At 40.2% G+C, this 27747-nt stretch overlaps 1 protein-coding gene across 2 annotated transcripts; it reads right to left on the minus strand.

Annotated features, from left to right (window-relative positions):
• Positions 1-1755: 1755 nt before the first annotated feature.
• Positions 1756-27180, minus strand: arhgap42a (Rho GTPase activating protein 42a). Of its 2 annotated transcripts, XM_076274772.1 has the most exons (25): positions 26634-27180; positions 23379-23474; positions 17720-17781; positions 15844-15915; positions 14365-14466; positions 14158-14268; positions 12316-12420; positions 11847-11976; positions 11493-11593; positions 11080-11189; positions 10787-10843; positions 10090-10168; positions 9554-9593; positions 9377-9439; positions 9145-9219; positions 7141-7225; positions 6917-6975; positions 6316-6421; positions 6036-6195; positions 5673-5829; positions 4667-5110; positions 4248-4398; positions 3994-4056; positions 3636-3715; positions 1756-2999 (listed from the first exon to the last, which is right to left on the minus strand). In XM_076274772.1, exons 1-25 carry the CDS (start codon positions 26785-26787, stop codon positions 2911-2913), a joined length of 2751 nt encoding a protein of 916 aa, XP_076130887.1. In that variant the 5' UTR covers positions 26788-27180; the 3' UTR covers positions 1756-2910. The 2 variants fall into 2 exon arrangements, with proteins under 2 accessions (XP_076130887.1, XP_076130888.1); XM_076274773.1 differs by lacking the exon at positions 10787-10843.
• Positions 27181-27747: the final 567 nt, after the last annotated feature.

Genomic DNA, 27747 nt, shown 5'->3' on the forward strand with positions numbered 1-27747 from the left:
TTCATGTGTCATGACAGTGTCATGTCTCTCTTATGTCGATACTGTCAAGTAAAGTGTTACCAAATATATATTGTCTCTTCTCCTGGTCAGTCACACAGACCAGTGGTATTCCATACAGCAGGAGAGCAACTGACTGTGACCCAGGGACCATCATTCAGACAAAGGAAACAACTTAAGGACCACCACTGAATAAAAAATAGGGATGCATTCAGGGACTACCACCAATGTCCCCATAGACCACTAGTGGGCCAAGGACACATTTTAAAGCACATTTTATATAGCTGACCTAATCATACTGTATCATCATGAACAAAATCTATGTTAGCATCAGTGACTGTTCCTTAGAGACTATAAACAAACCTGTTACATAATTTAATAGAATGGATAAAGTGCTGTAGAAAGCTAGACATGTTTGGACTCTGGAAGCACTGGTGAGGTGTTAGACTACAGTCCATTGTTTAGAAAGACTGTCGCCCTCTGCACTCTCCTTTGGCTAAACAGACAAGTGCTTTCAGCAAGACAGTCTCAAATTAACTGTTTTCAACTGGCCCATAGTTTTTTAGTTGACAAATTGTAACATTTTAAGATGAGTGGAACATATCCAAAAGCATTTCAATACTTGGGGTTTAAAGAATAAAAAAACAACTATATGGAAAATAAAACAACACTTTTTGTCGGTCTTTATTATTATTCTAAATATGATAGATTTTGGCTATTGTTGGCTGGTGAGATTTATGGATATGCATATTGTAAAACCAAAAGATCCTAACAGAACTGTGGATATAGTTTATGTTTAATTATGAAGGTAGCAGAGAGTTTACTAGACTAAGGCATCTAGTAGCATGTTAAAGCACTACAAAGCTGTTAAATTACATGTTCATGGTTCTTTTTTTGATGCAGTGTCCAAGATCCTTAACACTTCAAATGACTAGTAAGCCTATGAATGTTTTTTGTTATTGTTGTTAAATGTGTTAAATTCCGATCAACAACTAAGCCAATTTGACATTACACAGCATGACACAAGATGCAACATCAATGCAATGCACAATTGGCTGCTGCAGTCGCAACTGCATCGCATGCTGCACCTGGTATCCATAAAGGCTACCAGAAGCCTTAATGACTAACCAAAAACCAACCAAATAACTAACCAAAGACCAACCTGAATGACTAACCAAAGAACTAAAACAGAAAAAAAACACATCACCAGTGGAGCCTTGTGAGCATTTCACTGGGTTTATCAAGCAGGCACCATCCTTCATTAGTGTTTTGTTGAATTAGGCTCACAACACCTCCAGAAGTCTCAACAGTGGTGTCTACCGTCCTGGATTAACCACCCCCCCTCCACACTCCTGATAAGTTGGGACATGTTGAAAACAGACACATCAAGTACCACTCCAGAAACAAAGCTATTGCAATATTTCACATGTCTCTGAGTCAACTCAGGTCATAACATGACCCCAATTAGCCTGCAAGCACCTAAGCCATAACCATTGGCTTGCCTTTTCAGCAGCCCCAGGCAACTCCTTTACAGCTCTTTTTAGTGATCGTCTACAAAAGCCAAAATCTAACAAGTAATTAATTTACCTTGAGATGCTCTGGGTAAGTACTACATCTGTAAAAACCCTTGTTCTCTGTATAAGATTATACTGTATATCAGAAATTATTATTACTTTATTACAGCTAGATACAAGTAATACAAGTAGCAACACACTTCAGAAGTGACTTGTTGTAGTCAACAAAATACCACACTTCACCTTAAAGCACTGTAGTTATTTATTACAACGGTAAGTACATTAAATAAGACAATACATGGAATGAAATGATAGACCAGTGTTGGGAAAATACAGTAGAAAACCTACATGTACAACAGCTACTTGATTTCAGTGATCATTTGACTAGATCTACAGCTTACACTGTAGTAATTAACATTGATATACCTCTACAGTTAAGTAGAACATTACAGTACCTAGTTGTCAGAGCCATCACAGAGTTTATGTGAATTCATATTCATATATAATTCATATTACAATAACACTGTACAATACCATGACAGCAAAATACTTCTATACTCTATCAGTGTAGCTGGTTTAATACTGACTAACCAAAATAACATAAAATTATTATCTCCATAGATGTTTTTGCCATATGTAAAAAATAGCTGGAATATTATTGAATTATTATTATTTCTTCCTATTTTTGTTAAAAACAACAACAATGTAACCACAACTGATGTGCGGTAACTTCATTTGAACATATTAATGGAGAATTCTGCTCCATTTTTCACATAGATCTCTGTGTCTCAAGGAGAATTCTGGGCATGTTTCACTGTTTCTCAAGGTTTCTGAGTACAGTCGCTACAAAAAAAAAAAAAAACAACAACAACATAATCATGCCACCAGACTGTAGCACTGTAGCTGTCTGGCTACTGTAGCACCAATTTTTTTTTTTTTTTTTTTTTTTTTGTACCGACAGTACTCAGAAACCTTGAGAAACAGTGAAACATGCCCAGAATTCTCCTTTAATGGTAAGGTGTCAGGACAGCGTTACTGGCTCCAGTCACACATAGTATGAGAGCAAAGTGTCAAAGGGACTAATAAAATGCAACAGTGAGGTCCTAAGGAGGTGTGACAATGTACCATCGGAATAAACTTTGCAACTTGTCAACATAATGAGTTTATATTATTAACCCTTTTATATATAAATGTAATTTTCTTTATACTGAATACACTATGTGTATTATTAGTGACTCATTACAATCCACATGTACCTGCAGCGAAACATAACACTGAGTCTTGACCAAATGTTTCAGCCGTCCTATATACAAACTATGCACAAATGTTAAACATTTCACTATATTTAACACAAGACTTACACCATGGATACCATGGAAAATCTGTTTGCTTTTGTTCCTTACAAAAACACGACATAATTCTCTGGGATTAGTCCAGTTTTTCCTTCATATGTTGCTTGAAGCCAACCAGGTTCAACCGAAGCGTGCACTGTTGAACACACACACAAACACATACACACACACAGACAAAGTATTTCAAGTAAACAACTTACACATAATACAGCATACTTTGACCCCTTCTGGCATGAAAATGGCAAGATCAGAATATTAGGGTCAGGGCAACAATTCTGACTAAAAAGTTGCTTTCAATATATAGTAACTGCAAGAAAAAACATGAGCAACACTCCCTTGTAAGTGAATGTATGTCTAGCGCAGAGTTACAGATATACCTTTCAGAGTGAGCCCATAATCTTGATGCTGTTTACACTTTAGGGGTTCAACATAAGCAATGGTAGCAATTTGGTTGTCCAGTCACTGGCCCACAGTTTTTCCACCAGTCACCATCACGAATCAGCTCAGCTCACCTGTGATGCTAACTGGTGGAAACTAAGTATGTGAGGCTACTAAAACAAAGAGCTTATTATTAATGTAATAAATTGTTTTGTGTTATAGTTACTTTTCTGGGCCAGTAAGTGTATAAATAAGTAGAGTAAAATAAGTTGGATAAGTTGGAATATAAAATAGGCCAAACACAATATGTCCTAAGGGTAGGAATTCAATGAACTGACAATTGTCTAGCTTGAATTCCTGTCTTAAACAAATGTGTGCATTTGAAATATCATACCGTTAGAGAATATCGCCCCCTGGGGGAAGCTCAGTTCATGGCTGTGTTCTGCCATACAGGAATACAAGGCCTTCGCATCTCTGCACAACAAAATCACCAGAGACAAACAATTCATGCAAATAATATTTTATAAACATTGTGTAAGACATAAAAATTACAAAGAATTCAACTCCGTTATTTCAGCTAGATTCATTGTAGATTTATCTTTAAATGCAGATAGGGAATGCAAAACGCATTCGTAGTATAGTTATAATATAGTTAGAGTTATATAGTAAATTAAAATAGATGATGGTCTTTGGGATGATAAATCACTACACTATGAACATAAAAAGCAAAGTGCTAAAAATGTAAAACCAACCTTCCATCTGAGGTGGGTTTGGTCTCTCCGGAGTTTTCAAAAAGCAAAGCTTTTGAGGCCACACTGAAATAGCAGGAAAAAAGTTTGGTTAAAGACATCCTGACACAAATGCAATTGCTGAACATTTCAAACATTTCATCTTCAGAAGCAATTGTCTTGTGACAGAGTTGACAACAAAGTCATATGTCAGTGAAAACCAGTGCAAACAGGAGTGTGGGATGGTCATATCAGTAACATCTATGATGTGTCCTTACAGTGAGCCAGGCTTTTGGTATCCATTAGTGGTTCCTATATCCAGTCGGCTGCGTTCACACCGTTTAGGTGGTATGTCAGGCAAAGGGTCAGTTTTCAGACTGTCTCTCTTGGATGCAAGGCTCTGAACTGAACCATGAAGGCTTCTGCAGCCTGAATGAAAAAAAAGAAAGAAAGAGTAAAATATAATGTACTGTCCTTATTAAGTCTGTTCCTTATATATGAAGGGTGAGGGGGTGTCTGAGTAACCTCACTTTACACACAATAAAAGACAGACTGAGCAACGTTCAATGTTTACAATGGTTTACTTGGTTTGCTTTTTTTACATTCGTTCACATAGAACATGTCCTGCTGAATGGTTCACAGACAGAAAGCATGCCTGCTGAACACACACACACACACACACACACACACATCTTACCCTCCGAGATGTGCAGGGATGTGAGGGAGGAGGATGTCGACAGGCTTCGGTGAGCGGCCCGGTGCTCCCCGCCACTGACGCTCGCCTTTGGCCGCTGCGGAACCTCCGGCGTCGGGGAGCGTCGTCCCACCACGGGCGTGAGGGACGACACGCTCAGCGCGTCCGCGTCCCCCTCTGCCTCGCCGTCCGTCTTGGCGGCTCCATCCTCCTTGGAGCTGGACTCCGGGCTACTGGTGCAGGCGGCTGTGGCAGGGGGGCTCTTGGGCCCGTTGGAGGCCTGCTGCGCTGCCGGCATGCTCCAGCAGAGGGCGCCGGTGGGCTTGCTGCTCTTGTGGTGGGCGGGCGAGCCGGCCTTGGAGTGACTGTTCTGCTCGGACGAGTGGGAGGAGAGCGACTCCATGCTGCCCCGCGGTGTGCTGCTGGGACTGCTGCTGAACGTGTCGCCTTCAGGGGAAGATGAATGCACGGAAAAAAGAGCGGAGAATAACACCGGAAAGAGGCGGGAGAGGAGACACACACACACACACACACGCACACACACACACACACACGCACACACACACACACACACACACACACACACACGCACACGCACACGCACACGCACACGCACACACACAGACACAAAGTATGAAGGTATTCAGGCATAATCAAGTAGAATCAGCCTGCCTACCAACCTACTTCAATGACTTTTCCATTCATTGTGTAGCTAAAATGCTCACTACTTCCGTGTAATTTTCTAAAAATCAATGTGTTTTAAGCAAAAGTGGGCATCCCAGCTTCAGAAAGTAAAAGTCCTGTCATGTCTTTCTTCTGCCTGGGCTCTTAATACCTAGCACATAATTAGCTGATCCCCTTCGCCGGAGAGTTGTGCTAACTAGGATCCACCAAATTAGTGAATGGTTGGAACAAATTTGTGGTAGGATGTTTAGTTTCTGAGGCCGGGATGCTCATTGTCCACATTGTCTGGTTTTATGCAAACAAGCGGTTTTGGATTTTCGCTCACTGTCTGCGTCTGCCAGGCAGAGGGTGGGTGTGTAGAGGCCCCTGGACTTCCTGGGTCCCGACGGGAGGCAGATGGCCCGGCTGAGCCTGGAGCTGGAGGCAGAGCGGGACTGGGGCTGGGGCAGCGGCACGTTGGGGTCCGGGGGCTGCTGGAATATCTACCCAACATAAACACAGGCATCATAGCTTATCGGCGTGGGCCGGGGGGAGAGAGAGAGAGAGAGACATGACGTGGAACACATGCTCTCAGCTTTCCCTGAAACCAGCCCCTTCATACTGGGCTCTCTAGATTTTTTTAAAATCTTTTTTTAATTTTTTTTATCTCATCCTGTTGTGATAATATGTTATGTGATAGGCGACTTGCCTTCTCGTAGTTTTCGATGAGAATCTCCACGACTATGTTTTGGAACTTGATGTTCATCATGGCAGCTACGGTCTCCTCCTGGGAGCGCATGAGAGTCGGGCCAAAGATGACGCCCAGGTTGGAGATCGTCATCAGGTTCTTCTGACTGTGAGTCGAAACCCTGACAAAGCCACAAAAATATTTATCTCAACCACACCTTGTATGACAGTAGACCAGTCTGATACACACACACATAACATACGACTGCACCTCTTCATAGATATATAATAAAATAACTTACATCAGCAGGTGCTTGATCAGAATATCCAGCATCTCCTTGTTCTTGTCAGGCAGTTTATAGACCAGGGCGTGGACAGCTCGTACTCGGTAGTTTTGATCATCAGACTCTGCAAAGTGTAAGATAAAATTAAATGTGAAATGGTTAAAGCCCCATGGTTTACTCCAACTGTAAATACAGTTCATTGACCTTATGGGTCACTGTTAAGTTGGATTGTCTCCTATAGACTAGCTACAGATACTCAGATTATAAATAAACGTCAAAAACACCTAAGCACCTACATGTACAGTAAACCAACTAGTGCTAGGCCAGCTCTCTTGTAATACCAAGTTACCCTGTACTCTGTGTGGCTGCTGAATTAACTACAATGCAAGTCAACGCAAGAGAGCCGTGTGGCTGTGTTCTAGATAACTCGAATCCTACAGAACTCCACATAGTTTATTTAGTGTAGGTGAGTAGGTGAGCAACTGTTCAACAGCAATTACTACAAACCATCCGGAAAGTCCCTGTGTGCAGATTATCCAAGTTAAGTCATTTTGCATTGTGAATCACATCAGGACAAAAATGGTGTTGACATCATAAGCATGTGATGATGAACACTCACTGACTGCCATGATGAAATCCTTATGAAGTCTGTAGGTCATGAGAGGCTCAGAGAGGCACCTGGTGGAACAGAGGGGAGCGTTTTTATTAACCTCGCAGATGACACCATGATGGGTTTTATATATAGTACCTACTTAAGTAAAGTGGAAAAAGATGTGGCTATAAATAGTGCAGTAAATGCTTATTTTTATAGCTGACATGCTGACATGACTTTGTCATACGAACCTGAGGTAATTCTTGAGACCACTGGTGATTGTCTTGTTATCCCAAGTGTCTGGATCAAGGTCCACATCAATGGGTGCCTTGGGTGCTGAAAAGAAAACAAATATTACGGTAATCTATTACTTGAAGCTTTTGCAATGCAATGTTAATAACAAAGCATTTAGTCCTCAGAACTGTTTGCATAAATTGTTATAAAGCAGTGTTTCTCAAAGTGTGGTCCGCAAGCTATCCCAAGTGGTCTGCGAGCAGACGTGGTAAAATATAATACAGATGAGTTGTTTGCAATATTGAACCCACTTGTGTGTAAATTTAAACAGTTCTGCAACACTGCCTACGCCACTTTAAATCAAAATAAGCAAGTTGCAAAGACAATAAGCAAGGTGGTTCAGTGAGTAGGCCTATTGTGTAATATACAGTGTTGGGAGTAATGCGTTACAAAGTAACGCGTTACTGTAATTCCACTACTTTTAGTGGTAACGAGCATGTAACGAAGTATTTTTGTAAATCCAGTAACGCAATTACAATTACTGAAATTTCAAAGAGTTCGTTACTTGCGTTACTCTGATCTTGAATGAACGACTGCAGACAAGATGCACATTTGCTGCTTTGTCTCCCGACCTTAGCTGTGTTTCCAGCGATTGTGTTTCATGTTTAGATTGCAGATGCATTCTTTACAGTTAATAGGAGCCTCCTCACATTCCTCCTTATTTCGGATTTATGCTAAAACACACAAGAGTGCATTACGCTACAATTTAAATGGGCATCTTAAAAGCCTTTTCCCTTTCGTTTCCATCTCGTAAGCTCCACTACAGTAAAAGCGCATTGTTGTTTATCTCCGCTCTTTTTCGCCTATTGCGCAAAAGCCTCGTTATATCAATTTCTCATTCTTACAACATAGCCACGCCACAACACCAATAGGCTACGGTAGCCTATATATAGCCTTGGCACAAGCAAGCACACGTTTAACTTGAGAGGAAAATGCAGATTTCACTTACCAGATAAAGAAACCTCCAAATAGCCTACCGTACGTAACAGCGACTTGAGTTATTTGCACAGTAGGCTATGTTTACATCGGAATTGACGTCCATAGTGTTATGGATTAATTTGTCTGCGACGGAACATGCAACTTCTCTCTGGAACACCTTATCAGCTGAAGAGTAACCTTCTGCATAGTGCGCGACAATCCCAAACTCTCGGATGCATTAGAACTTATTTTGGTAGGTCAGCACTTGTGCAGCGCAGGCTTTTCCCAAACTGTTGGTGCTTAAAATGCTATATAATACAACTGTGTTCAAAGCAGGATGAGGATAACCTAAGGTTATGTGTGTGTGAGCAGACAATAACTGCTTTGAAAATAGGCCATTTAACATTGTTTCACATTACATCCCATTGAACGAATTCCATGTAGCCTACAGAAGGATTGCAATAATAATGATAATAATAACTTATTACTATATTGCAGAAGGCAAGTAGTAGGCAAGCAGTAGGCAGTGTACTGTACATATCTATCAAACCACCTAGATGGTGAGGGTGGCGCAAAACAAGGTCAGGGAGGCCTTCATGCATTGTAGAATGTTTTGTGGTCGGAAAAAGTTTGAGAACTCATGCACAAGGCTATTGATTTGAAGGCCCGTTGAAACTACAATAAATAGGTCCAAAAATTAGGTTTATTGTGTGTGTGACTGTTCAGTACTGTTCATATTGACATTTTAAAAGCAGACTTAAAAGTAACTCAAAAGTTACTTTCTCTAGTAACTAATTACTTTTGATATACAGTAATTGGTAACGTACTTGAATTACTTTTGAAAGAAGTAACTAGTAACTGTAACTAATTACTAATTTTCAGTAACTTGCCCAACACTGGTAATATACATTAGGCTACTGTTGAAGCAGGTCTACTGTTTTATTCTTTTAGCTAGGTGGTCCATGATATTTTTTTATTAGTTAAGTGGTCCTTGGTTTGAAAAAGTTTGAGAAACACTGTTATAAAGAATGATAGATCCATACCAAATACAGAAGCCATCAGTCGCTGTACTTTGGAGTTAACTCCTCCTATTCTGTACAAGCCCATGGTATTAATGCCTGCAGGTCAAACACGAGAACTCATCAATCAAATACACGGTATACCCAAACCTCAAAGCATTCCAATAAAATATAAAATGTCAATAACATTTCCACACTGAACACCTTATTATGTGTTTTACCTTTGCACTGAAGACTGACAGCTTGAAATACTAACCTCTTGTCTCCACAAGATGAACACATTGCTTTACAAAGTTGAAGCCTGTCTCGTTTAAAAACGCTGCAAAAACACAAGATAATATACCCATAATATAAAAATAAAGATACAAATGTGAAAAAAATAAAGATAAAAATGTGAAAACTGCTAACATTAAGTCCAATAACACACACTTACTTTCTTCTTTCTTGCTGAGAAGAGCTGGCAGTGTGTATATCTACAGATAAAACAATGCCCATTGAGTTAATAACTATATAATAAAAGCTTGACAGCGTTCTTTTACCATGTAGGATTCATAAGGCCAAGTGCAATGGCTGAACGAGGAGAGGTGGCTTTCCTAATACCTATTGCACACAAAACAAACCACATTGCAGTGCTAATACGTATTGCACACAACAGACTGCATAACAATCATCACCTTAATTATACATGCCTACAATACTTTTGTATCAAACCCTTCCTTCCCATAAATCATCTATCTGATGCCTGTACTAGCCCTTTCTTGCTGGCAACATCTCAACCTCAGAGAAACTAGCACTATATACCTTACCTGAGAAAAATGTGTGTGTGTGTGTGTGTGTGTGTGTGTGTGTGCACTGTTCACCCAACCAGTTTGGTTCTCACTTCACGTTTCGCTCTCACTTTGGTGTGACAGTGTTTCATAACAAATGAAACTATGCATAACAAGTGAGAGAGAGCTTATGGTTTCATACCGGCTCCTTCCCATCCATGGCCTCCATCCACAGGCGTCTATTGGATTCAGACAGGGCCTGAAGAGTTATCATCCCATGTCTAAAAAAGACCAAGAACACAAGTACTACTTGTTATCGACCTTTCAATTCATAACAAAGCACACAAAGAAATACGGTGCTATGTTATGCTACATAATTTTGTATGACTAATTATAACGCCAGACAAAGAACTAGTCATTAGATGAGTCATTGTTTTCAGGAGTTTATTATCTTTTATTTATTTATTTACTTTATAATCTGGGTGGAAGGAGAGAAAGCACTGGCAACTGTGAAGCAAACATGGCTATCATTGTGAACAGCGTTGCTATAATCCATACCTTTGCTGTGAACTGTTCTATTGTTTTATTCTGAAAAACTGCAGTGATTATGACGTTAACGTCACAAAGTTCAAATTATGAAAGTATGAGAGAGGTGAATTAACCAAAGCAAAGTAAAAGTTCTGCAAATAGAACGGCAACCTCGTTAGAACCTGAGGTTTTAGCTGATCATGTCGAGAATTACCACATGAATTAATCAATGAATGTAAGCAGTTAGTTAACATAACTTGTTTTCAGGCAGATGTCGAGAGTTGCTGTTTCTTGGCAGCTTGTGGGTCATTAGCAACACAGCAACATGCAAGCAGTACAGAATCATGGTGGGCTTGGATCTACGGACATACCGCACTTTATAGAAACACTGCAGGGGACTGAATAGAATTCCTTGATATGTGCTATCTCTTCGAATGGAGTGATGCAAAAAAGAGAGGGAAGGGATAGGTAGAGGACAAACAATTATTTCAAGGACATAAATGTTCTTGCAGTTGAGGATATTGGAAAAGATTCATTCTAAACACAGTGTTTTTTTTTTGCCTTCTAGGCTAGACTCGCTTTTGGAAACATACAGAGTGACATGTTATTACATGAAGTAACATTGTTTCAGGTGAGAGGGAGAAAAACAGAAGTGAGCACAAACCTCTCGACCACCTCAATGTCAAAACAGAAGCGTTTGTCGATGGAGTCGGTTCTTCTTCTTATGCATGATTTGAGCTTGAACATCTCAGGTGAGCTCATCACAAGACCATTCTTTTAGGAGATTAAAAAAGCAAAGAATGACTTTACATGATCTGCTGTTTCAGAGTAGGCTCTGAGAAAGTACTGTATGCCCCATATAAAAGGAAATTAAAAATGTGCAGCTGCCTATACTTTTTAATACAAGTTTACACAAACACACTTCAATGTAAATACTACTCAAACCTAATCTGCATTATCACTCAATGTAGGATTGCAAGGATTCTTCCTTGCAATCTTCTTCATATTACAGTCATATGAAAGAAGTTGTCTAAGAAACAATTTGATTTAAAGTTTTCCATACACCAATGTCTCTACCTGTTTGCTCCCTGATTTGATTTCAGTGTTACTCATGGTGAACATCTTGCTCTCCTTCTCGTAAGTACAGTAGTGACGACTCCACGCACATCCCAGGGGCCCTGTAGTGGACAACCCCCCCAAAAAATAAAATATAGTGTCTTTGGTCCTATTGTGCATAAACAGTAGGTCAGCATAACAGCGCAAAACAAAGAGGAAGCTGGCAAACACATCTCTGACCGTACATGCTGTTAGTATCACCGGATATGAAAGCAACAAAAAAGTCTCCATAGTGCAGGTTTGCCCTTTTGTACCGGACACAGTATAAATGATGGCACGGATACAGAGAGAGGACTGTTTTGGACGGACACTCACTTTTCTCCTGGACGTACAAGAAGCCCTCCATTGTCCACTGGCCGGGGGCCTTGAAGTCCTCCTCAGCTGAGCGAATCCTCTGCATCAGCCTCTCCACTTCCTGCCTGGTGCTTTCAAAGTTGTTTCTCGTCTTCAAAGACACAAAAACAACGGAAGGTGACAAACTGATACGAGGCCTAGCCGCCTGGGAGCTTACTTGTGCAGAGAATTGAGATGTCACCTTAATCCATAGGTTTCCCAATACAGTATCTAACAAAATACACCCCTCAGGCATACATCCCTGGCTTAGACCCTACATGACTATAAGGCCTATATGGTGCTATAACATAAACATCCTGCACCATCACATACATCTGAATTTAATTCTTGATCATGCTTGCAAAGAGAGCCTTCTAAACATACAGAGATATATAAAGAGAGCCTAACTATAACAATAATGTCCACAGTGGGTGTGTAAAAACATTCATACATTCTGCAGGTTGAACTGCAACTGTTGCTTGTAGGGCTCGAACTCATGGGCCAGTTCATAGCCCTCATGGTAGAAGGTGAAGAGGCCCTGGAGGAAGGCCAGGAGCTGTGGGGACAGAGATGACATTAAGTAGTCATGACCACCATGATCACTGTTTACATGCTAGTGCTCAGATCGCACATCCCCACTATAGCCACTAATGTTGATGTGCAACTATATACATCCTACTTAGGATGAGAATGGGGAAATGGGTTTAATATTGAGTAATTCTGAAGGTTAAAAGTTTAACACAAATAGCTTCAACAGTCAGTAATAGTGAAGGCAGTGTCTACCGGATGAGATTCTGGTGAAATTATGGTTTTCCTATCCAATGAAATGGCTGGAAAATAATTAAATGTTCAGTTTCACCAGCTCTTTGTGAAATAATGATTACTATTTTGCCTTTGGATGAAATAGAGCTATTGGATTATAGTCTAAAGGTCAACTAATCTTCTTCCCCCCACTCTCTCTCTCTCTCCCTCTCTCTCTGCTGAGTTTGGATGCCTTTCAGCCATTTCCTTTTGGAAGACATTCTGGGAAAGTTCAAGTTGCTGCTGAAATAAGTGTTGGGGGCCAGGAGAGCACACTAGGCATGGGGCCTGTGACAGTCCCCGTGCCTCAAATCAATGGACTGGGGAGACACTTCACCATAATTACGTGCCATCTTTTGGAAGAGCCATAAAAAGCAAGGTTGCGACGGCTGTGGTAGTAAAAGAATCCTAGACACCTATCGTAAAGACTAGGGGTCGGAATCCTGGTGTTTCTGTCTCAAATTAGCTCATTCACAATCATGGCTTGGTAAGAGGCCCTCAAATGCAACTGGTAAATGCTTGGTCGGCTAGTTGTACCAGACTGCAGATATGTGGTAAGCGAGCTGCCTTCCAACCCATCATTCATATGAGTGCTTCACATTGGTAGTGGTTAGACAAATTCCCCACAAGGAATGGGAAGTGAATTGGGGGTATCTGGAAGATATTTAAAAAGTGCAAGCCTCCACAACAGCAGCCTCCCAAGCTGTAGTCACAGCTGTTCACATCACCTACAGTATATTCTGTAGTAGCACAAAGGGTCCTTTAATAGGGTAGGGTTTGGGAGATGCTGTTTTTTAATACTGAAAGCCCATTCATCTGGTAGCCCAATGTGGGTTGCTTTAGTCTGATATTAAGATCTGAATGGTGCCATATGGTTTAACAATCACATGCAATCACCTCTGTATTTGTAAAAGATTATAATGGTAATAAAAAAGAATATGTAAAAGATCAAAATAGCACTCCAACTCAGACCATTAGCTCCTGGAATTCATCGCTAATAGCCAAAATAGAACACAGGTTTTATTGGAATACCACTATTGCTATATCCACGAGTAAGTATGATGCAGGTTGAAAAAAGCAAAGGCCAAAACATGTTGTAGTGTGACCTCAACAGCCATTGTTTTAATATAGTAAAGGTATACATTAATGGAGAGTGTAATTTCTTTTCTTGTTTGATTACATTCTAGCCCATCTAGACTGAGTACCTTTCATGTTACCTTGTCTTGGTATAACTACAGTAATTCTACTCTGCCAGCAGCACTCTCTAATTGGTTTCTCTTTAACAGTCTGGTTAATGTTGCATTGGCATTACTGGATTTACAAGTACTCTAAAGTGTTTTGTATTCCCCAAATTACATGAGCTGGTCAAACACACATTTCAGACATTTTGTTGGTTTGTCAGAATCCAATCAAGTAGTCACCCCCGTCGTAATTTATGTTGAGTTACATACAGTAATAAGTACCGCAAGTTTATTATTTTAAGTTAACTTACTGGTTCAACAAATTCAAATTTCTTTCTTTCTTGTACTTCCTGGATTTTGAAAACATACTCCAAGGAGGCATCGAAGAAGACTTGTCGCTCCTTGCTGATCTGGGTATCTGCCTATAAATTAAGTGAATATTAGGACAACGGTCATGGTCATTGTTTGACTTTAGGAAACTCTGAAAGCTTAAAATGGAAAAGGGAAAGAGCTATTACCTCTTGCAAAAATGCCTCTTTTTTCTTGGATGACAAATTCAAGTGTTTTTCCAAAACTGTGTAATATTTCTCAGTTTCCTTGTCAAACTTCTTTTTTCCTTCCTTCAGGGAGAAAAAAAATGTTGACCAACGTTGGCATTTCCTCTGCTGTAATTATAAAGATAACCCCTCTCCACAAACATTAACCCTTATGTAAGATTTGTAAATAAACACTGTAAAAATCCCTCGTTAACATTTTTCGGAGCTGGGATGTTTTTTATTTGTTTATTCTAATCTTGATGTGACGATACAACCGAACTTGTCTGCTAAAGCTCTGTATAGCAGACATAAATCTGACAATACTCTGAAAATAGTGGCAGACTGTATCAGAGTTAGGAAGTGAACATTAACAAAATAGAATGCTAAACAGAGCAGTACGAATCCTACGAGCCAAGTCAGAGAACCCTAACAGTCTAACAGAAACAGAAAATCTGTACAGACTTGTGTTACCCTTCTTTATCCGTATTACTAACTACTACCTATCAGCTCGACTGGAGCTTCGTGAACTCTAGGCCTCCAGCAGACAAATGTTTCCTCCCTGAGATTGCAAATGAAACCAGATACAAGATGTTTGTTTTGTCTTCCTGACATTAGCAAAACCTTTCCCATGATCCTTTCAGGGCCACTTAACCTCCATAGCAGACTAATGACTTAGCAAGTACCAAAAGAAAACACGTCCTATTAGACACGCTTTGCCAAGCGTCCACAATTTTTTATTTTTACTTATTAATGGGAGAGAAAGGGTGAAAGATATGATATGGTTGGGGGAAGGGTGCTCTGTGTGTGTGTGTGTGTGTATTTGAATGAGTTTGAGGTAGGGGAGGGGTGTGTGGGGGGTCGTGGGAGAAGGAGGGGTGGGGGGGGGGGGGGTTGTGGGTCCACGCATGTGTGAGCTTGGCCTCATGAAAGTTGAGCTTTTCCCGTTAGCCACAGCAGGCAACGTCTAAAGCGGAGCTCTGTCCCAGCAGAGGGTGAAAAAGTGAGGACCAGAACGCCCAAATAAGGCAGGGTGTTTTCTACTCTGGATGGCTTTGTGCTGAGCTCATCTGGCTGAGCCCCCGGGTGCGCGGCAGCAGCCGCTGCAGGGGTCACGCTCGACAAGCCATCAGGATTCCCACCACTGCTCCTCCGCCACCGCCGCCACCACCACAGTTATCATCAGCGCCTACGCACACCCAACCCCCCCCCCCCCCCCACCCCCGCTCAAGACAGCTAATGTTTGACCAGCACTCACTAGACACATTTAACAAGAGCTGAAGGAATGTGGAGTGGACCATGCAGTCCTGGGCTAATGAAACACTAGCAAGGACAGAGTCTGTGAGGCTGTGCGCACCTGAGGATTGAACAGAACCTCAGAGGAACTAAGTCTCAGAACTAAGAATTAAGAACTATGGAACTAAGACGACATCTCTAGTTAGTCTAGTTACAGGCAGAACTTACTTTGGCAGCTCCAATTTGCTCTTTGCGAAACTTCTCCAGTGGTGTGATCAGAACATCATCCGCATTCTGTATCTAAATATAGGGGACATAAATCATTCAAATTGTTGAATTTATCCATTTATGTCTTGGCACAAACTAAGCAATTTACCAATAACTTTTTTTACTATGAAAATAGGGTACGAGTATGTCTGTGAAATCCAGATACTCTGAAATTCCATGACAAAAAAAGCATTAGTTGATGCATAACATATGAAGATAAGTGAAGCAAAAATTGTCCTTTCAATGTGCCTTTTATTTACTGTAAAATAATGACGCTATAATTAGTAGCATTAAGTTCCGCTGCACCAATTGAAAAAACATACAAATTACTCATGCAAGTTCCTTTTATATACTTTCCCAGGCACAAAGTGACCGACTTGTCGTCTCACTAGAGAATAGCCTAAAATAAGTTCCACATGCTCTTCTGTGCTCCAATATCCCTCTGCCAAGTACGGCCCCTGTTGATGGTCATAACGCGGTCTGACTTCCTCTCGAAACGCACTTAAAACTTGGCTGTCTGCAGACAGGTCCAAATTTATGGACCAGGAGGGATTTGTGATCTTATTTTTGATGATATGTGTTTGTGATTTACAATGTCTTTTGTGAATTACTATGTCTTATATATAAACCTCAAGACCTCCAGGTATTTTCCCCCCTGAAATGCCTTTGAATGTGCTAGACTTCTGTCTGGCAGCCCCTCTGACACACTAAAAGCAGACACCACAGGATATCCTCATTTCTTTCTGCAGACAGGATCCATGTTTACTTAAGGGGTCTCTCTCACCACCGCTTCAGATAAGGCTTCCCATGGTCCTTTACAGCCACTGACAAACCTGTTCTGTGATCAGTCTGATCCATGATGTGGGAAAATGCCTCCCACTAGAACTAAGTCACTTTGGCAGTTTGCTGAAACAATGTCGGTATTGTGAAACTTAATGAAGAGCCATCCAAAAATCAAGGGAACAATGGTCAAAACAGCAGGTATCCTCACTAGTGCCTAACACTGAAGCTATATTTCTTAGATTTAGCCCATAAAAGGTAGAATTTATTAATAATTTCATAATTTCATAATTTCATAATTTCCAGCATTGTTCAAATAGTAATTTTAATTACTATGCATTGTACTGTTTGTCATAATTTCAATACAGTTTTAACATTATATACTTTCACTCACTGTAACGTTTATCGGCGGTACACTACAAACAAGGCTCTCAGTTCAAAAACACGTCTAGATTCTGCAACTGCACATCTAGGTCGTTTTAAAGTCATTTAATGGGAAAATATGGTACCAGATCACTAAAGAGTAACCTAATAATTATGAGTACTAAGATGAGATTAATGAATCTCACCAAATTGTAGTGAACAGTGCAGTATACAGAAAGTTTGGGGTGTAATTATAAAGTGTGCTATATGCAACAGCAGTACCGTTTGAAACTTTTTTAAAATGATTTATGATGAAGATTTAAAGCCATGTGCTATCATATCATTACCATCATATAAACATTTTCCTGTCACTGAGTAATGGAACAACCTCTGGAAACAGAGAATGTGGGTGTGAAGAGGTGTGTTGAACAAAAATATTGGAAACACTGACGACATAAATATTTCCTCACGTTTACACAAATATGGTAATACTGTGTGTGGTTCATCTAAATTGATATGATGGCCGAGTAACTCTTTAACCTAGTGTATTCTACAACCATGTGTGTTCAATACTTGAACAACCCTTCTGTATCCTTATGCAATAGACACAATATAATATATCCCAATAATGTATCATTGACGATAAAGGACAGTGATGACATCTTTTAAATGTTTTGGTGAAATATAAACTTACAAGTCTTCTTCTCTCTTCCTCAACTGTAATTAGTAGTCGAGAAAACTCTTTGAAGGACTGAGCTGCAACAGAAAAAGAATGATGCATTGTTAATGAGGTTGCTTTTGATGTATTCCTTTAAGCCCACCACACACAACAGTCAAACGCGACGGTGGAATTCTGTTACCGGTAATCGCTTTACTACACACACTACTGGCGACGTGATCACCCATCTGAAAAATAGAAAGGGGCCGATTAGAGCGATGCAACGGCCATTCACTTCAATAGATTCTATTCCATTTTGCCGGTTGCCTGCCTGTAGCCGACCGTGTGTGTAGGCCTTCATTCTATATTTACCTTTCCGTTGAAATAACAGAATTTAACACATTTAAAAGGATTAAATCAGACCAGTCAGATAGCTTTGAGATTCTGAATTTTTTCAAAAAGATGAGTACTCCTCCATATAAAACAGACAGGATGAAAACAGAAAACATCTTTATTAAAAATACACACACAAACACACACACACACACAGAGACATATATATACTCTATTCAAGAATTTCTACAGCATTTATTTAGAACTGCCATCCAATTTCATAAAAAAAACCTGTCAGTTTGCATGTTCCCACTAATGGTTCTGGACTGAATGAGTCCCTGGAACAGTTTATATCCATCACCTGCATTACACAGTCATGCATTTAGAGCAGTTGATGCATCCTAAACGACCCCAACGCCTCTCGGTGAGACAGGGAGCACTTTCCTGCCTGATTATGTGGAGCGATAAGCACGATGAGCTGAGTGCATAACCCAGCTCAAGCGTTTCACAGCTACTCCCTTGGGTACCGAACAGAACAAACAACAACGCACAATCTATTACTGAATCAGGACTCTGAGTAAACATCCACTGTTGGATCACGATTAGTTGTCCTTGAACTGTACTGAAAAAAGCATGATGTGTTCTGGAGTTGTATGAACATTCACACAGGGCTTTTGTCAAATACATATAAACAACCCTACATTTACAACCAATAATACTGGAGTGGTATGAACAATCACACAGGGCTTTTGTCAAATCCGTATATAAAAAACCCCTACATTTACAACCGATAACACTGGAGTGATAGAACGACAGGGAGAGCAAGGGAGAAAGGCTGAGGTTTGTGGCCTGAAAAAAATGCTTTGATACATTAGTAAAATATTTACAAATACATGCATCAACGCATAGCTCATGGTTTAAGTCACAAAGTTAAAGTATTGAATATTTTCAGCAAAAGCCATGAAATCTAAACAAGCCCTCTGCGTTTGCATGTACACTGTCAACACAAAATGATCTCTTGTTGACTTCTGCATTTCCTATGACAGATATCAAACCAAAAGGGGGCTTGCACTGTTGCTCTTGCCAAATGTTCTGAACAGCAAAGAACGTCACAAAGGCCCCTACAATTGTACGGTTCCCTCAAGCCTTGTGACAAATTGCAATTGTATTCCGACGCATGAGCTAGCCTCTGTCAGTAAAAAGACATGATTGTTTTGGAGAGACATTAGATAATCGTGGTACGAGAAATAAAAAGGTCAATGCCCTGGGTTTTTCTGTGGTGAGGGGAGAAAAGCCTGGAGAAGTGGACAGCTGTGAAAGACAGAACAGTCACATCAAAATAAAGACCAGGGGGTCAAAGCTTTTCACTTAGCTGATACTCAGCTACACTCAACAGTAAGCTCAACATACTCACACTACTTCTAAAAACTGAGGCTAAACATCTTGCTTCATTTATATTTTTTCCACTGGAACACTGTCCACAGGCTACTGTAAGAAGAAAACCAATCACACAGAGCTACTCAGAAAGAACAACCTAATTCATATGAATTGCCTCCAGTATTAAAGACAAGGGATGAATACATGGTCAGAAATAGAATAGGCTTTGTCCTTTTCCTAATAGCCAATACAACTGTCATTAAAATGGCTCAAACAGGGGAGATATACTACAAGTTTTACATGAGCTGGGGGTTGTAACAATTTTACAGTTCTTTGGGTTTTAATGTTGAAACATGTGATGTTTTACTAGCCCAGATATAGACAGTTTGCCAACCTTACAGACAAAAAAGGAGATGCTTCTGAGATGGTGGGAAAAAAAACATTAAGCCGGGTAATAAATAAGTCAATCTAAATTGAAATGTGCATGCACACATGAACAGTACCCTGGTGGGTGCTACACATTGGTGGTGGTTATTGAGGCCCCCCTCACTGTAAAGCACTTTGGGTGTCTTGAAAAACACTATTTAAATGCAATGTGTTGTTGTTAATACCATGACAAGCCACTCATCTTGTATATAAACACCTTCTGCATCAAGCTGTTCCCAGCCCAGGCGTTCCTTTATGTCTTTTCTGGTTAGTCAGTTGTTACATTACAAGATTGTGTTGTTACACAATCTATTAATATACTCAAATGACAATTCATAGGGCCATGCTCATCGAGTGCTCTGTGATGAAACTGTTGCATTAGTCAGTTCCACCTCAGCCCCACATGCTCACTAACAGACATAGACATAGTTACAACACACTCTTCTGCATTTTAAAGGAGATTTGTTTTGCAAGATGCTGCCAAAAACAAACACATGCAATAAAGGGAAATCCAGAGTATAGGCTATTTCCTTTATTCGAGAACAGTAAACCCAGGTTCGCATGTCCAATGAACTGCATCCCAGTACATGTCTAATGGTTACAGTTCTTCTGTTGACACAGATGGCTTTATTTTTGTATAGCATGATTCACTGTCTTGACCAACTCCTTAACGTCATGAGACTACTGGACAAATAGTAACACAGTTACTGTGTAATACAGTACCTGTGGCATAGTTACCCACCAGTGGTTTTGAAAGGAAAAATTCAACCAACCTAACATATGCAGGGGTCTCAAATTAGGGTTCAACATTAACAGTTGTTAGTGACAAATAAAATACACTGGACTGATAGAAAGCTTGACGATGGTCCTCAAAGACAAGACAAGCCTTAGTATGTTCACGGGAAACACATGTGACAAGGTAAACAGTCCTTATAAAGCCTGATGCTAAAGCTAGTTAATAGCAAAGATTATAGAACAGAGTATCTGTTCTAAAATCTTTGGTTAATAGACTACAGGTAATTACAACTTTGGTGAAGCAGTGTAGGACTGAAGTGGACGTGGCTGGCACAGTTGACAGGACAAAGAGGGCTATGTTTGCTGAACAGTGTTACACAGAGTGGTCACACGGTTACCGGCCACCTGAAAAATGGTGAGGAAAGGTGTCTGCCTGAACTGTAAATTGGTGAAGTTGAGTTGGACATAAAGCCATGCTGCTCATCCTGTTTAGGAGCAATGCTAGAGGGATCCATCCTCCAACTTTCACTGCCAAGCTTTCTAAGGCTAAGCCATTGATCAACATTAAGAAGAGGCTGTCAATTATCTGCAGGTAGAGACACAAAGCTGCCTGTTGTTAGAACAGAATGCTGATGATAAGGTTTGCCATTAACATAGACTGCAGGGTGAAAAGGGGCTGAACATCTGCAGTCTGGCATTAAGTGTAGAATACAGTAAGCAAATTTACTTCCCATCTCTTGTATGGAGGCAGATAATCAGTCTGCCATGAAATCACATGGAAAATTACATCTAATCCACATCAAAGGATCGAGAAAAAATATTGAGACAGTTTTCAAGTTTCTGCAGATATTCTGCAGATATTCCTCTTCCATTTCTTTTCTGAGAGAAAATGGAACACCATCAAGCCACTCAGAGTGCATTAACCTGACTTTCTTTTTGGAGAATTCAAGCGGGGAAGATGCTATCAGCTTTAAGCGTGCTTGTGTGTTGAGCTACCTCACTCCATTTGCCATTTCAGCTGTGGTTGGCATGGTGTATGTCCAGGAATGAGCCCTGCAGTGTTTTGACCTTTGACCATTGTTCGGGGTGGTGTCGTTTTACCCAAGAGTGTTCCTCAGGTATTTTGCAGGTACATTTATCACAAGAGAAAGCTCTGGGCTGAGGAGTTGGCTAGTAAGATGGGCTAACTTCTTTCTACAGTAGTTTGCAGTGACTGGACACATCAATCTTGCCATATGCCTTGATTCCCTCAGTAATTATTTAGTTTCTTAGAGTTTCCTCTGAGAAAGACTCTTTTTTATGGTCATATCGTATGTCGGAAAATTCACTCGTCAAGGTATTCACATTTTGTTTTCCATTCATTGGACATGAGAGATGAACTGGATCAACATCTCTTGGTGATTGCTATCCAGAAATCTAGAAAAACTGTGAAACTTCTGAATTAATAGATTCATTGTGTAATTCCAACAGAACCCTAGGAGCTGGCTGGGAGAGTTGTGCATCAAGTTTCAGTGCTGACAGAAAATGGTGGGAGTTCCTCTCAAGATGAACCCTGACAGACTAAACGCAGTTATAGTGAGCAGTCTGGGAACTGATACCAGACGGAGCTGTTTGAGGAGGTATGCTATCTAAAGCAGTTGCGGATGTCACAAGAGGGCCAAAGAACTATTGAAACCTGTATCAATGCATAATGCAATCTAATAAGATCCAGGCAACTTCATGGCAAGAAATTAAATCACCAGTGGCATTGTCATCCCTTTTTTGGGGGGAAGGGGGGTCTTTGGCCCCCCAAAAATGTGTTATAGTTAAGTACAGTTTTTCTCGATTGCTTTAATGCTTCTGTCAACTCTGACAACTGCAGTTAACATGCAGGCTTAATAGAAGCACTTTAGCAAAATAATATTTCCTTCACACAACACAACTTGTGGTCAAATCAGTGAGTGCTTTCAATTAATACAGAGAATAAAATGCAAAACAGAGATTTCAATATGAGTAGGTTCAGCCTTAGTTCTTGCTATGGCTGTGCCATACTTTACATAGTTATTGTATGTTTAAGAAGACAAAAATATCACAGCATGAGCTGTATTCATTCTTCCCAAGATGTGTCATTAACATGTAAAACGTATAGTAAGTGCCTAGGCAAGACAAATTCATATACTGAACAACAACTTGTCCACCTTCATTGAAACAGACCTAAGCACCTGGACATGTCCAAACTGTTTAAAAGTAAAATTGCAGTTTTGATGACATGTTTAACCATTGTACACGAGAGATCTCTCTGCATTCATTTAAATACACGCCTGATCTTGCCTGATAGCTGCACAGGGGTGTTACCCCTGTGGAGGGCTGCCAAGTGGCAAGACTTGCCTATAAGGACACGGACACGGACTGAAATTTACTTTTTACAACATAGACTTGGAATTCAGGCCATTAGTCCTTCTTGACTAATTCACTTCAGCAAAGAGAAGTTCCTCAACAAAATAATTATATAATACTTCTATGACAAGGTCTCAGCATCAGTATCCATATACACAACAACAGCTGTGTTATTTAAGCCTATCTAACATGAGACCAAGAACTGCTCAGGCAAAATTGTACACAGTCAAGTACAGTACTTCAACATCCATCACCCTGGGAATATGAATTGACAATTGTATTACATTAAAACATGTGTTACAGGGGATCCTCTGAAATATTCACTATGAATATGGAGAATACCAGTATATAATAGACAAGATAGTGTATGTTGCTATAGCATCATCATCATCGTATACCTGTTTTGTATTGCAACTAGAATTCACCCGATATACCTCTGTGAACTCACCTATATTGATTTCATCATCTGTCTCTGCATCACCGATGCACTCAAACTGGAAGTCTTGTAGAGACTGAGAGAACTTCAGCACAGCTGCAGACAGACCTACAAGGGAAAAGGGCCATTGCTGATATGATGTCTACCAAATTAATATGAGTCACAAGTAATAAGCCCTGGTCAAAAGTCACAGAGTTTACAGAACAATGACTGAAGAATCCAAACATTACAAAAGAGAAGTGTTTAGGAGAATGCAGTATCTTCTTAACTTTGTGCATTCACTTGTATGTACCTGAATCAGTCAGGGGTTTTAGATACATATCCATTGGGAAAATCTAAAATGCATATTATATAGGCCTACCTATCAAATGTACAGATGCACATAGGGATGTAACGGTATGAAAATTTAACCTCACGGTTATAGTGACCAAAATTATCACGGTTTTCGGTATTATCGCAGTATTTTTAAAAGTGTGTTCAATATGTTCAGAAAGCACTGATAGGCCTATACAAGCTGAAATAAGTCTATTTCTGTTATTTGGATTCAATGAGTGAGACCAAAGCAAGTGTTCGAAATAAAACTTTAGACTATGGTATTCTCCTGATAACGTGAGTGGAATGGATTTAATGTGGACGCGGACATAAAAAGACGCAGAGTGACTACATGATACAGTGTACGTTTTGCGGTGAAAATTAAAATGCCTTTTAAAATCAGGTGTAGCCTAATCCGCATCGCAGTTAAATTCATCAATTAGACAACAGAATCAGTAGGGTACCAGTTTTGGTCCATTGTACCAGGCCTACTGTATGTCAAAAGCAGGCTCGGATGAAGCTGGGAAGGATTAAACACGGTTTCCACACCACGGTAATCAACTGTGATAATTATGATATTTGAAATTAAAACGGTAATTGTTATCGTTTTTATCGCAGTTTACCATTATACCGGTAATCGCACAGAAAATCAAATCAAATCAAAATCCAAATGTTTGGATACATCCTTTCTCAACAAGCAAATTGCATTTATCTTGCTGCAAGTCTGCTCAGTTTCCCAGGGGCCCCTGACAACATTTGACTTTCCATTGTTCAGACAGGTAAATACATAACAATAATACACGACAATGGTCACTAAGGAGGGCCTACTGACTAGTGGCCCCCTGAGACACACAAGCAGCATTCCTTCTTAACAAGGATTTTTGCAGCCCTTGACATTTGTGTCAGATATTTCATTGTGTAGCCTATTACATAGTAATAATAAGAACTTGTTTCTGTTTTGCACATTTTGAGACACTCAAAGACCACACCTTTATATATAGTGCACATAATGCTCCTTACATAGGAGGCTACTTTAAGACTGCATTACAGAAGAAAACATTCCAATTGAAAATTCTACCTATTAATTAAGTTTACTCACCCAGCTCTCTTCCTGAACATAATTTGTTCAACTCTGTGAGGTATTTTCATAAAGTTATTGTCTTTTCCCCTTTTGCATTGTCTGTAGCCTACTACACAGGCTCCAAGCAGAGGTTATTATTTCTCATGTTTGGGCCTATCCTGTGGTTGTGGGATTCCAATCAGCCCCTAAAAATGTATGGCGCAATAGATAGTGGCTTTTATGTCCTTTGTTGGGCGAGTTAACGATTGAACATGAGCCATGTTGCCATGGTGTGTATGTCATTAGGCTAGGCTACTGTGATTTTGCCAAGGATGGGCTTGGCTACTGTAAAATGTATTGTTGCTGTATCCGAGTCTGATAATCCAATAGCCTTTGTGAGATTTACATTAGCCTACAATATAAAACTAGAATTGCGGTTCCGAGGAACTGCAAGAGTGGGTTTGATCAGGGGCATGGAACTCGGCCTCATCCAAGGATTCCAACGGTACCTCATTTATGAAAATCGGACATACGGGTCAAAAGTTACATGCACACACCTTCATATTCACCTTATTCCGCACGCAAACATGGGGGCGCTAGCTTTGCCCACATTGTCTCCGAACTTCCGATTGAGCAGTACATCCATTGCGATACTTTGAGATAGCAGAGCTCTATCGAGATGACTGGCATCATATATTATGGGTCATCCTAAAGTTAGGAACGTTTATTTAGGATTTTGGTGACTTAAGACATTTCTGTTATACAGCTTTCCTATCTGAAGTTAGGAAAAAAACTGACTTTGGAGCGGCTGTTCTGTAAGTTAGCCTCTCTATCCTCTTCTGCCGTGTTATCCCAATGAAGCTAACTAGATGTAGCTAGCCGACCGGACGGATTTTAAAAAAATGGGCGGGGCTGAATAAGGTGAATACACAGACAGCCCAGCCCAGCCCATTAGAGCTCTGCCAGATGGCTCAGACTCTGCCAGGTGCAAGCTTAAACAATTAGAGCTGTGATGTCACAATCGAAATTCAAATCCTGAACATTCCGCCATTCATTTAAATGAGGCCCAAAAACGCCGAAAAACGGGAATAACGCGAAAACGACAAGGGACACGAAAGTAACAAGCAAGTTACACAGGTTCGGGCCTGAATTTTTGGAGTTCGAACTGCGTCGATTGCTCAAACGGTCTAGGAGCAGTAGTTCGTCCAAAAAGTGGGTGAACAGGAATAATAAATAAATAAAGTAAACTTAAGAAGAACAATAGTGGGCAGCATGGCAAAGCCATGCTGTGGGCTTGCTGGATCAAACCCACTAATAAGTAAACTTAAGAAGAACAATAGTGGGCTTGCTCCGCAAGCCCTTGCTGGATCAAACCCACTAATGACTAACACATTAAGGATCTATAGTCCTATGCCTATTTCTACTTTCATTTAAAATGTACAGTATGCCTACATTGAGTTTTCTCGTTTTACATCAAAACCCATTTCCCCTAGGGGACTTGATTAAGTGAAGTAGTTTAAGGTTCCTTGGTTAAATGAGGTTAAAATTAATAATAAAGTGCCCAATCTCGAGAGCCAGAAATTACTGCCCCATTCCTGTAGCGGTGTTTTTGCCCTGAAGTAGGCTACAATTTTACCGTGCAATGACCTGTTAAATAGCCTATGCTAATCCAGACTAGGCCTATATGTAACAGGTATTCAGAACAATTTCATGGAGGTCGACATTCCAAAACACAGGCTATTCAACCGGATTAAATGATGGTGAAAGCAACCAAGAGTCCAGACAGAAAATCGCAGAATAGCCTACACTAAATGAACACTATTCTTTAAAGTAGTCATTATAACGCAATTGATAGTAAATAACCCCTTAACAAGTTGTGCTGGTTTGTTACTTACTCTTTAGTGCGCTGATAAGCATGTTACCATCTTTGATAAGTTCCTTAATAAATTTGTTTGTTCGATCCAGTTCAATTTCGTGACATTTTAAACGTTCTCGAAAGTCTGGGCTGTCCAAGAAAGAATCGCTGAATTCCAGTGTTGGAAGACCCATAGTAAAACAGAAGTAAAATCCAAAATCATATGAGTAAATTCCGATTTTGATGCTAAAAACTGGCCTCCTCTTCCGAACGGTTCTAGCTGAGGTTCTTGAACTACAAAACCATCTCCTGAAACTTTTGTCTTACTTCCGGCATTCTTCTGGCAATTCTGAAGGAAGACTACAGGCGACTCCTACTGGAAAATACCAAAACAACTATGCAAGCGAAAACTCAATCGTATGCTTCAGAAATGATGTGGATAATACAATGACACTCCCCTAACACATAGCCTACGTGAACACAAATCCATCCTAAAAGCATAGCCTACCTATTTAGGTCACTATTAAAACTACAATTAGGAAATAGCCTGGTAGGCCTGCACCACAAATGAATGAAATGGAAGCAAACTTGGTTTCTTCAATATGCCATTGTTGACACTCCACACCCTCAAGGCCCACCTTGTGCACCCATCAAATCATGTTGACTTGTTGATATGTTGACTCATGTTGAGTAGTCTGCATACATTAGATTAGCCTATCTCTACCCAAACGTGTGCAATTCTGCATGAAACAGCACAAAAAGCACATTTGCTTTCTCTTAGTGTACGGGATGCTTCTCTGCATTGGAACACTGGTCATGCTGCCGCAGTGAATTGGAATGCAATCTCTTTTCTAATTTGTCTTTATCTATTTAAGATTTGTCATTTAGAGTTATAAAATCAGCCTTTTTGCGTTCATGAAGTCCCATGACAAATGAATATTTCCATGGACAGTTCCAGCTGGGGACGAAGCACCAGCTGACTAGGGCCATCTTGTGTTCATTCTGCAGACCAACACCTCCTCCCTTAATGAGTCCCCAAGAGTGAACAGTGGATTCTGTGAAGTCCGGTGGTTGTGGCTGGATTTCCTTCTAGAGTTAGGAGGCGCAATGTAGAGGAATATCAAGAAAAGCAAAGTATACAGTTTCATGATATC

This window comes from Alosa pseudoharengus, unplaced genomic scaffold (genome assembly GCF_046254945.1).
Source record: "Alosa pseudoharengus isolate Yale_2024_CS ecotype anadromous, Long Island Sound unplaced genomic scaffold, YU_APseudo_1.1 YU_APseudo_1.1_scf_8, whole genome shotgun sequence".
Taxonomy (NCBI): Eukaryota; Metazoa; Chordata; class Actinopteri; order Clupeiformes; family Clupeidae; genus Alosa; species Alosa pseudoharengus.

Bases quoted from the DNA above. Each gene is read 5' to 3' on its own strand.
- arhgap42a (XM_076274772.1), bottom strand. From the start codon at position 26,787: ATGGGTCTTCCAACACTGGAATTCAGCGATTCTTTCTTGGACAGCCCA. The intron at 17,782-23,378 runs GTGAGTTCACAG...TTTCTGTTGCAG, and splicing joins AGATGATGAAATCAATATAG to CTCAGTCCTTCAAAGAGTTT. The intron at 4,057-4,247 runs GTAAGGACACAT...CTGCTATTTCAG, and splicing joins TACCAAAAGCCTGGCTCACT to TGTGGCCTCAAAAGCTTTGC.